This window comes from Helianthus annuus, chromosome 6 (genome assembly GCF_002127325.2).
Source record: "Helianthus annuus cultivar XRQ/B chromosome 6, HanXRQr2.0-SUNRISE, whole genome shotgun sequence".
In the NCBI taxonomy this organism is placed as follows: Eukaryota; Viridiplantae; Streptophyta; class Magnoliopsida; order Asterales; family Asteraceae; genus Helianthus; species Helianthus annuus.
Window position 1 is genome coordinate 10,981,397 of NC_035438.2, and position 15,573 is coordinate 10,996,969.

At 35.7% G+C, this 15,573-nt stretch overlaps 2 protein-coding genes across 5 annotated transcripts; one reads left to right on the top strand and one right to left on the bottom strand.

Annotated features, from left to right (window-relative positions):
* Positions 1 to 350: 350 nt before the first annotated feature.
* On the bottom strand, positions 351 to 1,425 carry LOC110863755. Its single transcript, XM_022113075.2, has 2 exons — positions 1,076 to 1,425; positions 351 to 777 (listed from the first exon to the last, which is right to left on the bottom strand). Exons 1-2 carry the CDS (start codon positions 1,229 to 1,231, stop codon positions 520 to 522), a joined length of 414 nt encoding a protein of 137 aa, XP_021968767.1. The 5' UTR covers positions 1,232 to 1,425; the 3' UTR covers positions 351 to 519.
* Positions 1,426 to 11,962: 10,537 nt separating this feature from the next.
* Positions 11,963 to 14,107, top strand: LOC110864708 (casein kinase II subunit alpha-1-like). Of its 4 annotated transcripts, none has more exons than XM_035974392.1 (7): positions 11,963 to 12,167; positions 12,248 to 12,296; positions 12,903 to 12,941; positions 13,008 to 13,090; positions 13,201 to 13,264; positions 13,701 to 13,769; positions 13,883 to 14,107. In XM_035974392.1, exons 1-7 carry the CDS (start codon positions 12,091 to 12,093, stop codon positions 13,940 to 13,942), a joined length of 441 nt encoding a protein of 146 aa, XP_035830285.1. In that variant the 5' UTR covers positions 11,963 to 12,090; the 3' UTR covers positions 13,943 to 14,107. The 4 variants fall into 4 exon arrangements, with proteins under 4 accessions (XP_035830285.1, XP_035830284.1, XP_035830286.1 ...); XM_035974391.1 differs by having other exon boundaries at positions 12,262 to 12,296; XM_035974393.1 differs by lacking the exon at positions 12,903 to 12,941 and having other exon boundaries at positions 11,964 to 12,167.
* The last annotated feature ends 1,466 nt before the right edge of the window (positions 14,108 to 15,573 follow it).

A 15,573-nucleotide genomic window follows, 5' to 3' on the forward strand; every position in this document is an offset into this window, starting at 1 on the left:
AAGTTGAATTATCATTATATATAGAGGGAAATTAAAATAACATAAAGTTATTCATTTTTTGATATGAAATTAACATAAAATTGTTTTTTCGTTGGATGCTAATATTGCAGCTCTCATATAGTTCCCATACCTATAATAAGAAGAAGAAGAAATAACACAAGATTATATAATCATATAACTTGTTTAAAAGTTTCTACAAAACTCATATATCTCATGTACACTTTAAGCAATCCCAAGCCCATAACATACTTATATTGTATAGCACTCTCTTTTAAAAAAAAAATATTATGGTTATATCTTGTAGGAAAGATATATATAGTATTGATCAAGAACATGCTCATCAGTCATCACTAAGATCATGAGGCTTACTCAAACCCTAATTAAAACCCTAAACAAAACATGTTTTCCATCATATTTGTATCATGGATATATTTAAACAAATAAAAAAACTCATTCTTTCCCTTTTTCTCACAACGAAAGTTATAACATGAGATCATGCAACTATATATATATCGATCTTTAGTTGTGACTAGGAGGGTGTGTCTTTGGCGGAGAGTAGTCAAGATTAAAACCAGGTTGCTGATGGATCTTTTGGTGCTCCACAGGAACTCGAAAAGTGATAGACTTCGGATCAACTTCTTTAACTTTCTTCACTTTTTGGTCTTTAATCATGTCTTTTTTGTGCTTTGATCCATCACCTTTTTGCTTCTGATACTCATCTTCATTCATTTTGTGGTCAAGTTCATCATGAACGGTCAACGGTTTGTTCCCAAAACCCTAAAAAGTTCAGAGATAACGTTAAAAGAAAGAGAATAATTAACAAGAAAATCTAGCAAAGACAAAGCCTTTAAAACACGTTCAAATCCCACAGATAACAAGGGATTAAAAGAAATTAGCTGTTCAAAAAAACTTTAACAAGAAAATCAATTTATTCTAAGATTCTCTTAGCAAAAACATAGGATCTTTATATTAGAAATCCACAACCAATCCTTACATTAAAATAATAAAGTGGCAGGTAATTAAACGGGTAACAAGCTGCGCCGCAACTCCTTTTTTAACAAGTTACTAAACTGACCTTGATGGTTGAATGGCTGGGAAGTTTTGCTTTGTCGACGTCCATGGCATGATCGTCAATACTTCTTAGATGTCGACCGCTACATAAACATTCTTGTGAAAAACACAGAAGTAAAACAAGAACACATGATGATGAGATCAGTAACACTCTTGACATCAGTAAATGTGAGAAGATCAATAATATTATGAAGCGAACGAAGAAAAATATTTGTGTATGAGGGTGATACACTGATACGATGAATGGGGTGATACTTGTAATACGATGGAAACTCAAAACATTAAATGCGAAATTGACATCCAGAGAGATATATACTATTTATTCAACGAATTTAAACATCAGAGAAAATGCAATGTATGAAAACGAAAGAATATGTGGATTGACCCCTTTTCTCCTTTTTATGTCTCTCCGTTTTCTTCCTTTTATATCCCACTAGTTAGCTCCAAAATACTTGTGAGGGACCAATTCCTCAAACTTCTCCCAACCAGAACTTAAAGATACAAGACTGGAATGTGTGTATACATGATCATATTATATATATTATATTTATATAGTTTAGAAATAAAGTTTGGTCAATGCTTGTATTAATTTATCAACATTGATTTATACTATATATAAGTGTAAAAAGTTGAATATGTTTGAAAAGGTGAAGATTGCTGCCCGTTTGAGTTACTTTGCATTAAAATATAGGCCGAAAATAACCTTTTTTTTTAACGGTGAACTTCATATATAAGGTTACCACACTTTTTAAATCAGAGAGCCTCGTATTACCCCACTTTGGTCAGGCTATGTTGTCTTAACTGGGCATACGCTGTCTTCAAAGTTTGGCTTTTTTTGGGAGTCCCCCGGGAAACCATACCGCTAGCTGCCACTTGACAGTCGTTGTGTCACCACAAGAGCAGAACTCTCTAGCGTAACACACGATGGGACGAAAACCCGGTTGGGCTCGGGAATCGAACTAACAACCTCACAGAAGGTCTAGTTCAAATTCTTGATTGCCTATATCCACCTCATAGGACACAGGTGAGAATTGAACTTGAGATTTCATTGGAAAATCCACATCTCCTACCATAAACAGAGGACAAGCCGAAAATAACTTTAATCAATTTTATTAATGTTAAATCTATATTATATTATAATGCTACATTAAATAGGGTGGAGTTATTGTAAAAAAGACCAAAAGTGTGAGAAAGGTAAGAAAGAATCTCAGCCATTATATCTAAATTAAATGAAAAGGGTATAATTGTAAATGCATTAACAAATTCAAATATGTTAATCCTTGATTTAAAGATTTGGAGAGAGAAAATCCTTGATTTAAGGACTTATAACCGTCCATAATCAGAGCATGTTCATGACATGGTGTTTTAAATAAATTCATAATTCAATTCATGATGTTTTTACAAAATAATATAACACCATTCAGTAAACAAAATATAACACCATTCAGTACACAAAATAATACCATTCAGTACAAGATATAACACCATTCAGTAAACAAAAAATAACACTATTCAGTAACGAAAATATAACACCATTCAGTAAACAAAAATATAACACCATTCAGTAACGAAAATATAACACCATTCAGTAACGAAATATAACACCATTCAGTAACGAAATATAACACCATTTAGTAACGAAAAAATAACACCATTCAGTAAATAATATAACACCATTCAGTAACGACATTCGGTAACGAAAAATAACACCATTCGGTAACGAAAAAAAACACCATTCAGTAAAAGAAAAAAAACACCATTCAGTAAAAGAAAAAAACACCATTCATTGAAAAAAATAACACCATTCAGTAAAGAATATAACACCTCTGTATCATCTTCTCCACTTCCGGCACCACCACTGCCGTCCGCCGCCGCTGTCGTGTAGGGAGAGAGATCCGCACCACCACTGCCGCACCACCACTGCCGATCCGCACCACCACTGCCGATCCGCACCACCACTGCCGCTCGCCGCCGCTGCCGCTCGCTGCCGCCGCTGTTCGAGCGATTAGAGAGATAGACGAAATTGTAGAGAGAGAGAAACTGTTCGATCGATTGGAGAGAGAGATCGGAATTGTAGGGATTTTGATTTACAGTTTCCTATTTTGAATGGATATAAAGACTTTATTACCCCTAGAATTTTCAATTCAGTCCAAAAAAATAAAACAAATTTTATAATTTGGTCCCTATTAATCTCAACCATTAGATCAAAGATCTAATGGTGTAGATTCTTTCTTACCATTCTCACACTTTTGGTCTTTTTAACAGAATCCTTTACCACATTAAATATAGGCCCAAAAAAACTTTATTAATTTTATTAATGTTAAATGTTAAATCTATATATACTATAATGCATTTGGAAATGTGTTTTAGAGATGACAATTTTTTTTAGTTTAATGCATGATACAACTCTAAAATAAGGATAGATTAGTCTTTTAAACACTAATTACATTTTAATCCCAACATCTTAATTACACTATAATTCTTTCATATTTAACAAGATTAATTAGTAATTACACTTTATTTTCTTAACAAAAACTACCCACACTATTTATAAACTGCAGTAACTTTTCATAATTGATATATATATATATATATATATATATATATATATATATATATATATATATATATATATATATATATATATATTAAATTATACCATAAAACGAGAATTTAATTATCTTAAATTTGAGTATAGTATTGTTATAGTTTTTTTAATAAAAAATGATATGTGGTGATTAACAGTATTTAAAGATGAGCAATAAGTGAATCGTTAACAAAATCGAATAAAACACAGAAGAAACCGAACTGGAATAAACAAAAAGCTAAATTAACTAAAAACTGGTTGACTGAAAACCAAATTAACCGAAAATTGAATTAACTAAAAATCGGTTATCTGTTTTTTTTTCTACCCTCCTTTGACCAAAATTAAACGAACCAAACTGAACCATTTATATTTTCTTATATTTCTAGCTTTTATGTCTCAAGTTCATTTATTTCATATTTTATAGCTCAATTTCATGTGTGTTTGCAGCTGGCAGCAACCTGCTGTATTCCATTGCCACTCTTCACGAAATCTTGCCGCATTAAATCACAGTTGGCCACCTGGTATGCCACCAATCTTCCTCTAAACACCCATGAGAACACTTGGCACACTCTTATCACTCTTGATCAACTATAAATAGACCTCTAAGTTGCACTAGTTCATCACGCTTCTCACTTTCATTCTTAAAACACTTGTGGAGCTTTCTTCTGCAACTAGGAGCTTTCTTTCTGAAGTTATAGAGTCTTAAAGTTCTAGTAATTGTTCTCCTTTAGTTAATTTCAGTATATTAGTCTAATTCTATCCGAAAGTCAAATAGTTTGACTTTTGTTTGACTTTCGATTCTGACCACTTTGGTCAACCAAAATTCAGTTAAACCCAACCACGTGATCATCATAACATAGGGTATAGTTCCCTACATTTATATCTTTTAATTCATCACGTTTAAGTGGGTCAGGTGACGAGTCAAATACATATTTCTAAAAAGTCAAAAATACCCTTTTAGTGAATATTCAAAGAATGAGGTTCAAGCGTATGTAACATGTATTGTGACTTCAAAACAGTTTGTATAACCCTATAAAATATATTTTAGCATGTCAAACTTGTCACAAACCCATTTGACCATCTGAACCCGTATTTACGCGCACGACTAGTTAAAATAGCGTAAACTATATAAACTAATCGTAACGGGTCAAATAAATTCAAAACCTTCCCAAATCAGAATATTTGGTTAAATAACCCATACCACACGAGACTCCTCACTCGTACGGGTGTAAATCACATTCTATGCGGTTCACGCTTAATTTCACGATACCGAGTATTACTCTAAGTTAACTGGTCAAAGTCAAAAGACTTATAATGAACCGTAAACATTCTAATGGATAATGTTTCCATTCATTCCAAACTATGGAACTCTCCAAAGAATCACATCTAATTTAATAAACTTTGAGTACGGACTGTACTACGAGAACTAGATACACTGTGCATTAAGCTAGTACATGTAACTTGGGATATGGCTTTAGCCACTTGGTTCGGGTATTGCAATATGGGCAAACGCTTTCAAAGAATTTAATAACCCGAGTTTAATCTGATATGCTTGATTAACATTAAAACAATTCGGGGTTAATAGTACCGTGTCCGGGCGTCTCGACTCATTAATTGTAATGGCCATAAATAGCATGTGGTGTAGGTATACACATGACAGACGCAAATATTAAATGGTGTGTACATTGATCATGTACTAGTTATAAGAATTGGTCTCCGAATGTATGACAAACATATAAATCTGGTAACAAGAATCTATCCCAATGACAATCAAATGATTACCAAATGGTTATCATGATTATTAAATGATTTTCAAAATGAGTCGGTTAATAGTATTTATCAGCGAAAGCTAACATATTTTTAAAGATTAAACTTACAGGTGGCGAACCTCAATAGTAGGCTGGATAAGGTTCGGTCAAAGAGCTTTGGAATTTGCGACTCCATGGCTATAGACATATGATTTCTAAAGTCCTTTTTATTAGATCATACCTTGTGGGATATTTGTGCCGAACACAACGTTATACATTTTAATATAATTTGAAGCTTTTAAATACCTGTACATTTACTCGGTGACTTCCGCTGCAAATTGTGAAATTATTATTCAACCGTCATGCATAAACCCCACCGTCCGGGCTCACCGGGAAATCAGGGTGTGACAGAAGTTCCCACTCGGACATCCAAATTAAATTTGCAATGGGCCTTGCTAACAATATTTCCTCGTATGAGCGCTATGATATAAATGGTATAAGAGTCATTCCAATTGTGTTATGTTTACAATGGTGGGGAAAATATTAAAGAGGATGATATGTCCAAAGGTGCGAATTTTAACACCTTACGTGATACTCATATTGTTCTATCAATCTACAGGAGATATATTGGGTCGTAAGAAATGTAAGGCCTCAAATATCACCAACGTGATTTGGCGCATGGGAAATGGATAAGAAAAGAACTCCACAGTTAAAAGTGATTAAATGAGAGCAATTTGTGATGGTTGACCTCTTCAGGAGGTTCCCACCTGAAAACCAAAAACAAATTCATGAGTTCCTTGTTGTCAAAGTGAACAATATTGATTGGTATAAGTAGTCGGAAGTTACACTCAAACCATTCTCACATCATTGTTTCCTTATTCCTGTTGCAATTGCTATATAAAACACTGCGTGCTCTACTTTGTAAACATGTTAGAGCATTAAGAACTCAACGGAACGCGAGGATTGTAAAGCCAGCCTATCACAACTTTTTCTGAATAAACTGAATATTAATTTGAATATGATTGATATATTGATGTTATAATAGATTATTTAAAAGCTAAGGGGTGTTGGCATACTCAAATTAGAAAATACAGGTGTGAAGTAAAAGAAAACGGAGCTCAACAAGTAGATTTTCAAGCCCACATGCTTGTACAATTATTACAGCCACCATCTACTAATAAGTTTTAATCTCTGTTGTCAAAGACCCAAGGCACATGCGAGGCGCATAGGCCTCGCCTGGAGCCTATGCGGAAGGCGCAAAAAAAAAGAGGGTTTTTTTAAGAAAGGCGCCTATAGAGGAAAAAAATTAAAAGATATATTATGCTTTGAAAATTAAGCCAATTTCCACATACAAAATAAAGAAACTATTTTAAAAGCCATTTAATTTTGGTGTTTTAAGTTTTAAAAAAGATGAGTATGGTCTGGTGGTGGTTGATTAGATTGAAAAGGACAAGGAGGCACATCTTTATCCAATGGTTAAAAAGTTGACTTTTCAAATCAGTTGAAACAATGGTTTACAGCTGTGAAAAACTAAGCTTTAAAAAATAACACAAAAAAGAAAGGAGCGCCTGACAGAATTAAGCCCACGTTTTTCTCTCGCTGCGCCTGGTTCCGGGCGCTCGTCTGGACACCGTTTTTACAAAAAAAAAAGCCTAGATTTGAGCCTAAGCTACCACCAGGCGCTATAGCCTCGCCTCGCTGCGCCTGAGCGCCTAGGCGCGCCCCCGACGCGCTTTTGACAACATAGGTTTTACTACTAGCATGAGATATATTGTGGAAGGCCAAAATAATAGTTATCTTAAAAAGCACACAATAAACCAAAAATGGACCAAGGGGTATAAAGAGAACCTCCTAGTCTATGCCTAAATATGTTTCAAGACAAAAGATGGATAATACATATAGCTTCATCTCATCTCATGATCACTAAAGTATAGCCCTCGAGGATTATGCGTTTGAGAGAACTAAATTATGGCTCCCGAGGATTATGTATATATAAAAAAACATGTTTATCCGCATATGACATATACGACAATATGAAACTTAAGTAACGTTTGGGACCGGTAAGACAATGTGTCCATCTCAATGAAGTACAAGAGGCACAAATAAAGAAGAGAACCCTAAGAGCCTAACATATAAATCATGATCAAGGGTGGATCAAGGCTACATGCATTATGGTCAAGTGACCCTAGAGTTTTTATTATATGTAATATATAGTACGGAAAGTCAGTTGACATGTAGGTTTTCATACAATAACCATTATAAACATTTTGTGTGATCAAATAAAAAGGATGATACATGGTTGGAGTGTTTACCACGTCCCTCCTTAATCAAAGGTCGTGGGCCTGAACCTCCCACCCTACTTTTTCACTCTTTTTGTTCCCTTTTCCCTTATTATTCTTGTTTGTTTTTTTTTTCTTGATTTATTTTTCTAATATAAGGTTGTGCTTTCATTTTTCGACCACAAGTTTGTGGTCATTCATGTCATTTTCTAACATCATCTAGCATAAGTCCATTCAAAATTTGAAACTGATGCATGTTATTGCCTATCGGTCCAACACCACTGCCACCTAATAACCTCCCCGCCAGTCTCTCTCCCACATTGGTTCTCAACTCACCTTCATTGGTTTGTGGTTGAATTGACCACTATCACCACAAGTTTCAGGTTGGTAATTCCATTTCTTTGACTACTTTTTCTTTCTTTTGTGTTTAGATGATAGATCATTGTTATTATAATTTAATCATGGGCTTCATTTGGGAACAATTCTTTTGTACCGAATTGTAAACGTCTAAAATATAATATTTTGATTGATTTGTTATTTTGTTGGAACTTAGCCACTAAAGAAGTATGGTCTCAAATCGTGAGCAAGCCATGCACCTAAAAGACCATACCCAAACTTAATAGCAGCAACACTTAGCCTTTTCCAAAATCCTGTGCGGGTGTCACAACCATACGCGCAACAATGACGGCTCATAGATGTACAACCAGTAGAAGTGGCAGAAGCCTATAGCCAATCAACATGTGTGAGGCTCTACCCATACAGCTCCCACGATTATCAATCGTGTAGGAGACAAATAATACAAAAGGACAGTGACGTGTAGTCAATCAGTGTGCGCCATTCATTGCTCCATGATCTCCACTCACGGCTGATGACATACTCGACAACAAGTACACTCGGCAGGCCACGTGGCACCAACCACTGTGCGCCAGCATCCTTCCACCTCTGCAAACACTAACTGTCGTGTCAGTAGGGACAAACCGAATATTCCTTGTTGGAGACGTTCGACCCAAGGACCATTGGCCCAATTCCTTCTTCACACTCTTCGGCTATAAGCCTATAAATACCAACCTTCAACCAAAGGTTTAAGGATCTGATTCATCTCCCTCTCACTCTTAACACACACTCGGTTTATTATTCTTAAGACCATACTTATTCTCACGTCGGAGGGTAGTTATGAGAAGAACCCTCACCTCTCCTTCTCGTAACGAATTTCATGGTGTTTTATTTTGTAGATCGCTCTAAGCTTTGTGAATCAAAAAGAGATTAGAGTTTAACCCCCTGTCGAGACTACCTCTTTGGTTCAAACCCATGCGGATTAAAACATGTGTTTCTTCGTTAATAAATTCATGTGAATTTACGAACTAAATAAAAAACGACTGATGCAAATTCAAAACCTCAAAATATTGCACCTCAAAACATTTCAATGATTTGACTCAATCAGGTAAAACAAATTCGGAGACCAACCCGGTAAATTATCTCTTATGATATGCATACGATAATACTACGAGGACCAAAAAATTATAGTTCTAGTGAAAAGATGCGGAGCCTGTCACTTATCAAGATGATCTATATAGTTTCATATCATAAATATAGAAATTTGAACGTGTGGTCTTTTATCTAGTCAAGATTATTTGTAGTCTTATATCATTAAAAATGAGATTTGAACTTGAGGTCTTCAGTTGAATATTGAATGTATATTAGACTAGAGAACAATAATTGTAAGTGTACAAATACGATTGCAATATGCATATATGTACTGGGAATGCGTTTACATTGTACACACCCTCTGTGAATTACATTGTACGCCCCGTTTGCGGTGTACACATGTGTGGGCCCTCGGATGGGGGGGGGGGGGGTTTAACGTTATTTTACTAATTTCGTGTAACTAACGTTAAAAGCGCGCGCGCGCGCGGGGGGGGGGGGGGGAGGGAGGGAGTTGATCATGCATCATGTAGTGGCGTTGATAGCCGAAAGACAATAGGGTACATGCACTAATCGGCCTTTTTATCGAGAGTTATGCGTCTTATGTCCGAGGCTTGATACAAAACTACTATAGAGCTAGGAGTTTCACTGGAAGCAGCGTCTCTATTCCTATGGGATGGAGGTAAGACAATCTACATCTTACCCTCCTCAAACCCCATCTTATACTGACATTTAATGAGTATGTTGATGATGAATTTAGAAAACATGAATGTTTTTGAGATTGTACTAGAATAGTGACCATATGAAATATTGTCGGTTATTGTATAGTCAAGTAAAAAAATAGAGTATTAAACGATCGAGTCAACCCTTCCTAACCCAAACCCATATAATGTAAACAAAATATGGACTATGGAGAGAGAAGGTGACAAGCATGCAAAAGTTTGTCGAGCTGTTTTTATTTTCAAACGAGGAAATATATTTTGTATATATGTACATATTTGCTTGTCCTCGTGTGGCAACACATGGGTTTATGGCTCCTTGAATTTAGCCACCCACCTTGAAAACCATTACTCATTTTTTATAAACATGGCCTTGCACCATAAAGTAACTACTCTTTTTATGTTTGTGTGTGCGATGGGATGTATACACAAATCCACACACTCATGTATATGCATTGCAATTCGTGTACCATCATGATTTCTTTTGAACAAAGTGTTACATATCACATATATTAATATTTAAAACCCATTAATCGACGATATATTGTTTACGTTGGGTTTAACACTTAACTTTACTTTAGATATCATCATATATACTTACGATAAACTTAAAAAAAATGTACAAGTCAATTCATACATTTTTATGTACAATATACAATACTTTGTAAGCAAGTAGCAACATTGTAATCTTAACTTAATTAACACTAATCTTATATTTTACCCCTATATACTACTTGATTTGTATCATACATGCTGACGAGTAGGTGTTTAATATGTTTTTTTAAAGGTGTGAGTTATTCGCTAATGTCGGGAGGTTTAGCACACGTTGTCTTAATCGGGTCCGCGCTAGAGAGCCCTCTCGCACAATAGATCGTTAATTTAAACCCCTCAATGAGAAACCCCTATCACCCAGACTCGAACTTTAGACCTGGAGAGGAAAACTCACCCGGACTCAACATAGGTGGAACTTAAATTAATGTGGTCACCACTAGAGCACTAGTAATGGTTAGGTGTTTAATATGTGTTTAGTGCTAGTTTCTCTCTAAGATTTAGGTTTTAAAAATTTTATTATATTCTCTCTAAGATTTAGGTTTTAAGAATTTTATCTGAAATTGTGTGAAATCTAATTTTATTTTCTGTGCTTTTGTTCTACGTCTCAGAATTAGTGAATACTATGTGGAAACGTAGGATTATACCATGTCGATACTGATATTATTTGATTGAAATTGGTTTGTTTTTGTCACACCACCCGACACTCACTATACAAAAAAAAAAAAAAAATTAGTTTGAATACAACTTCATTTCTAACATTGTTCTTTCATAATTGGTTCGGTTTAAAAAAACATTAAAGTTCAAATAATACTAATACCAATACCATGTTAATTTGATTGGAATCATTTCATTTCATCATGAAACCAATTTTTGTATAGTTTACGATAACAAAAAAAAAAAAAAAAAAAAAAAAAAAAAACTTATTTTGAATAGAATTTCATTTCCAGCATTATTACTCTCACATGCTGGAAATTAAAATTACGAATGTTCTTACACAATTATATATAAGGATTAGTAAGATTTATCTCGAACATAGCGGATCTAGAAATTTTTCCAGGTGTTCCTTTTTGTAGATTTTCACCAATCCTCACTAATTTTTTTTTTTCAAATCATACAAGGTTTCCATTAAATATTTTTCCATTTTTTTCCAAACCGATGGGGTTCCTGTGAGCCCCCCAAAACCCTATGGATCCGCCCCTGTATTTTCATAATTTAACAACCAAAATGCTTATGCGAACATTATTGAGGGTTGAAAAAAAGTTATGTATGATAAAATAAAATAAAATTATGACATAAAAAAATAAAACGTATTTTGTTATAAATATTAGTAAATTTATGTTATTTGACATATATTTAATTTCCAAAAACAAATTTCATTATATTAACATGTTACTTTCCGCCTACACCGAGTACTCTCAACTCACCGGTCGACCGACTAGAAAGCGTCTAGCGACTTTTACGACCAGAACCAGACCAAAAGCCTAAAACCGGTTTTTCTATACCAGGTTGTAGCATACCTGGTTCCATACTGGATAGTGCCACATATAATCCATTTATTTATCATTTTGTTTAAAATTTACCAATGAAATGCATTTAGATTGAATAATAAAGTCAAACTTGGTTATACCAGGTTATATCATACCCGGTTTCATACCCAACCAAATAAGGCTATAGGGTATGGGTACCGTCCCCCATTCCGTCGAGCTCCGGCGATGCCGGCAGACCACGCCGCCCCCCTCCCGTCCCGTCCTCAGCGGCAGCATCTGGACGTTGGCGACGATCCAATCTGGTGGGCCCCCTCCCCAAAATCTAGGGTTTTATTTTCGATTTTAACGGCAAAATTCAACTGATTTGCAGACTTATTGTTAGCCGTATACACTCAGGATTAGATCCAGTTTCTGTTACTGAGCTTATCCAGGTACGTATTTAGCTTTCGGTCGGTTTTATGTTTAGATTTGGGGAAAGTGAAGTTTTACTTGTCGGTTAGTGGATTGATTTGAGTTTAATGAAATGTTAGGGTTTTTGTTTATGTAAATTTAGGTTAAAGTGTTGTGATCTTGATATGGATGATTTTTCTCAAGTAGTGGTGTTCATATTTTCAGTTAGGTTTTTTTTCGGTTATGATTTCGGTTCGATTTCAGTTAATTCTTTATCTAAACAATCTGTGATTAATTGTTCATGAAATCGGTTTTTGAAACAAAAATGTTGTTTGCTAGTATTTTTGTAATATATGATGGAATATTGGATATAGTTTTTGAGTAAAGGATGTACTTTTATATGATTATTGGTGTGTCATGTGTGCATATGATTGTGCTTTGTATGAATCGTAAATCATAACTGTCATACTGTTATGTTGGTCAAATTGCTGTTAGTCTGCTAGTCTAGTATGAATCGTACGAAGACGTTTTGATCGGCGATATAACGAACGCTGCAACTCTGGAACCGACTATTCAATGCACATATGCTATTGTCATTCTTACCAGTGCTGTTCCTGAAATGAAACCTGGTTTTGATCCAACTAAAGGAGGAAGACCTGAATTCTATTTTGAAGAGGGAGCATCCTGTGAGCAAATTATGGTAGTTAAGATATTAAGTAGGCTGGTTTAATGATCTAAAATTGCGACTGCAGGTGCTTGGGACCGATGAGTTAAATGCATATTTGAACAAGTATCAGTTAGAGCTTGAACCACAACTTGAAGCTCTTGTTGGAAGGTAAAAAAAGGTTTTTTTTTTTAATAAGAGTATGTGTGCTGTCCAATTTTTAATTGGTGGAATAGATATATTAGTTGCAAGTTAAATGGTATATGTGTGTGTGTGCACAGGCATAGCAGGAAACTGTGGTCCAAATTTATGAATGCAGATAATCAGCATTTAGCATCTCCAGAGGTAATAGAATCTGATATTGGAATCTTGTAAAAGATTAGTTTGATAATAACTGTAAGACCTACCGTACTGGGGCGTTTTTGCCCCTGATACCGCCCCAAAACGCCGGATCACGCCGACACCTCCACTACACGCGGGCGTGTTTGGCTCCTTTTTGGTTTAGGCGTGGTATAAAAAACGCCGGGTGGGGGGAAGTTTGGCCAATGAGATTTTTTATTTATTTATTTTATTTATTTATTTTTTTTAAAACAAAACATAATGCCCAATAATGCCCCATCCCCATTACATCCATTTTAGAAAACGCCCAATAATGCCCCATTGCTGACTGGGCTGCCACATGGCGTAAAACGCCCAAGGGTGAATCATGCCCACTACGCATGGTCTAAGTGTTACTAAACTCGAAAACAGTTGTTCTAACTGTACGTCGATTATCAATCAGGCCATTGACTTTCTGGATAAACTTCTTCGCTATGATCACCAGGACAGGCTCACAGCAAAAGAAGCAATGGTAATTAATTCTTATATATTAGCACCATACTAGATAGACGGTTAATATTGCATTGGTTACATACTATATCTCTCAGTGCATATTGAAATCATTGCCTAATGTCTTTTGCATAGGCACACCCTTTCTTCATGCAAGTGCGGGCTGCAGAAAACAGCAGGATGCAGACACAGTAATCGGGCACAGACAAATGTTATAGAACGACCTTGATACACCCGTTGTGTTTAGATGACCCTATCAGTAATAAGACTCGTATTCTGTCGTTTCTCGTTTGATTTATATTTTCCTAAATCATAACTGTCATACTGTTATGTTGGTCAAATTGATGTTATTTAGCCGTCCACCGTGTTTATGTTCAAATAAACTAAAGATTCTTGAACATATCAGATAGTTTTTGTTACTTTAATTCACTTGTATTAATTGCCATAATTAGTGGGGTAGGATCATCCTCCCATACCCTCTAGTTTTGTGGGATGGACCATCTTTGGGAGGACTATGATGTGGCGCCTACGTGGCGGATCATCCTCCAAGGGAGGACCATCACCATACCCTCTAGCCTAACAAGTGTAAAATGGTCCTTCGACAAAACCAAGTAACTAAGAAAACGATATATTTTTCAGAATAAAAGATAGAAAAAAACCACCGAAAAGCAAGGCAGCAAGCAAGTTTACTTTTTTAGATTACACGGAGTGGGCGTGAAAGCTTTTCCATGCCAGGCACACCGGCCCGTCGGTGGCATGGAAGGCTGCGTGGAGGTTTGGGTGCAGGGTTGTTCACCAGCGTGGCGAAGAAGATGGTGATGATGTGTGTTGGTTTGATTGGGTGGTGGGTTTTTTATTTGATTTTCTTTTTTTAGTACAAAATAAATAGAGTAAACTGCCATTTTGGTCCCCGTGGTTTAGGCACTTTTCCACTTTAGTCCAAATCTCAAACTTTTTAAATCTGGGTCACTATGGTTTCACTTTTATTGCCATTTTGGTCCAAATCTCAAATCAGGTCAGATTTCTAAAAAAAAGTCCTGGTTTCTGTCCTTTTTCTCAGGGGCATTTTGGTCATTATACTTTTATTATAACTAATTATTAATTAAAAATGAATATATATATAACTAAACCCCTCTCTCCCATACACATCCCCTCTCTCTATCTAACTATCTCTCTCTCTCTCCCTCTCTCTCAGTTCTTTCCTCAACCAAACCCCCACCCCTGCTACCTCCGTGACAGCCACCAACACCACCAAATTTGTCGTCGGCACCACCAAATCCCAACCCCACCACCACTATGACAGCAACCACCTCCATCTGAACCCCAACCACCCACCACCGTCAACATCTCCATCACCCATTGTGAAAACTGTCAAATTTGCATGCGTCCGTACAATTAATTAACTATGATTAGTGCCAAATGACTGTGCTGATTTACAATTTATGACTTGAATCGCTTTCTGATTTTTTTGCATCATATTCACATGTGCATTACATTTCATGCTATCACATCATTTTTACATACAAACTTTAGTGACATAAAACAATGCACAAAACACAGCTAGCACAGTTAGCAGATAACTCAGAAGATGCTGACAATGTTCAGTACATAGACAGACAGTGTTTTGAGACCCAGTATGGGCCAGGGACAAGGTACTACACTAGTATGGTGTGTAGGGAAGTAAGGACTATAAAACTGCGTCACTAGGTGATAGTTTGAGTGCCGGAAAGTGCCTAAAACTTACCTAAAGTGCAGAATTCTGCAGAAAATTCAGCAATTCAACATTTAAATACATTAGTATTATGCAGAAACATGACTAAACGGTC

Coding starts and splice junctions, on each gene's coding strand:
- LOC110864708 (XM_035974391.1), top strand. CDS start 12,056: ATGGGTACCGTCCCCCATTCCGTCGAGCTCCGGCGATGCCGGCAGACC. Junction 12,297..12,902: donor CTGTTACTGAGCTTATCCAG/GTACGTATTTAG, acceptor ATCCAACTAAAG/GAGGAAGACCTGAATTCTAT. Junction 13,770..13,882: donor TCACAGCAAAAGAAGCAATG/GTAATTAATTCT, acceptor TCTTTTGCATAG/GCACACCCTTTCTTCATGCA.
- LOC110863755 (XM_022113075.2), bottom strand. CDS start 1,231: ATGTCAAGAGTGTTACTGATCTCATCATCATGTGTTCTTGTTTTACTT. Junction 778..1,075: donor CCAGCCATTCAACCATCAAG/GTCAGTTTAGTA, acceptor TGAACTTTTTAG/GGTTTTGGGAACAAACCGTT.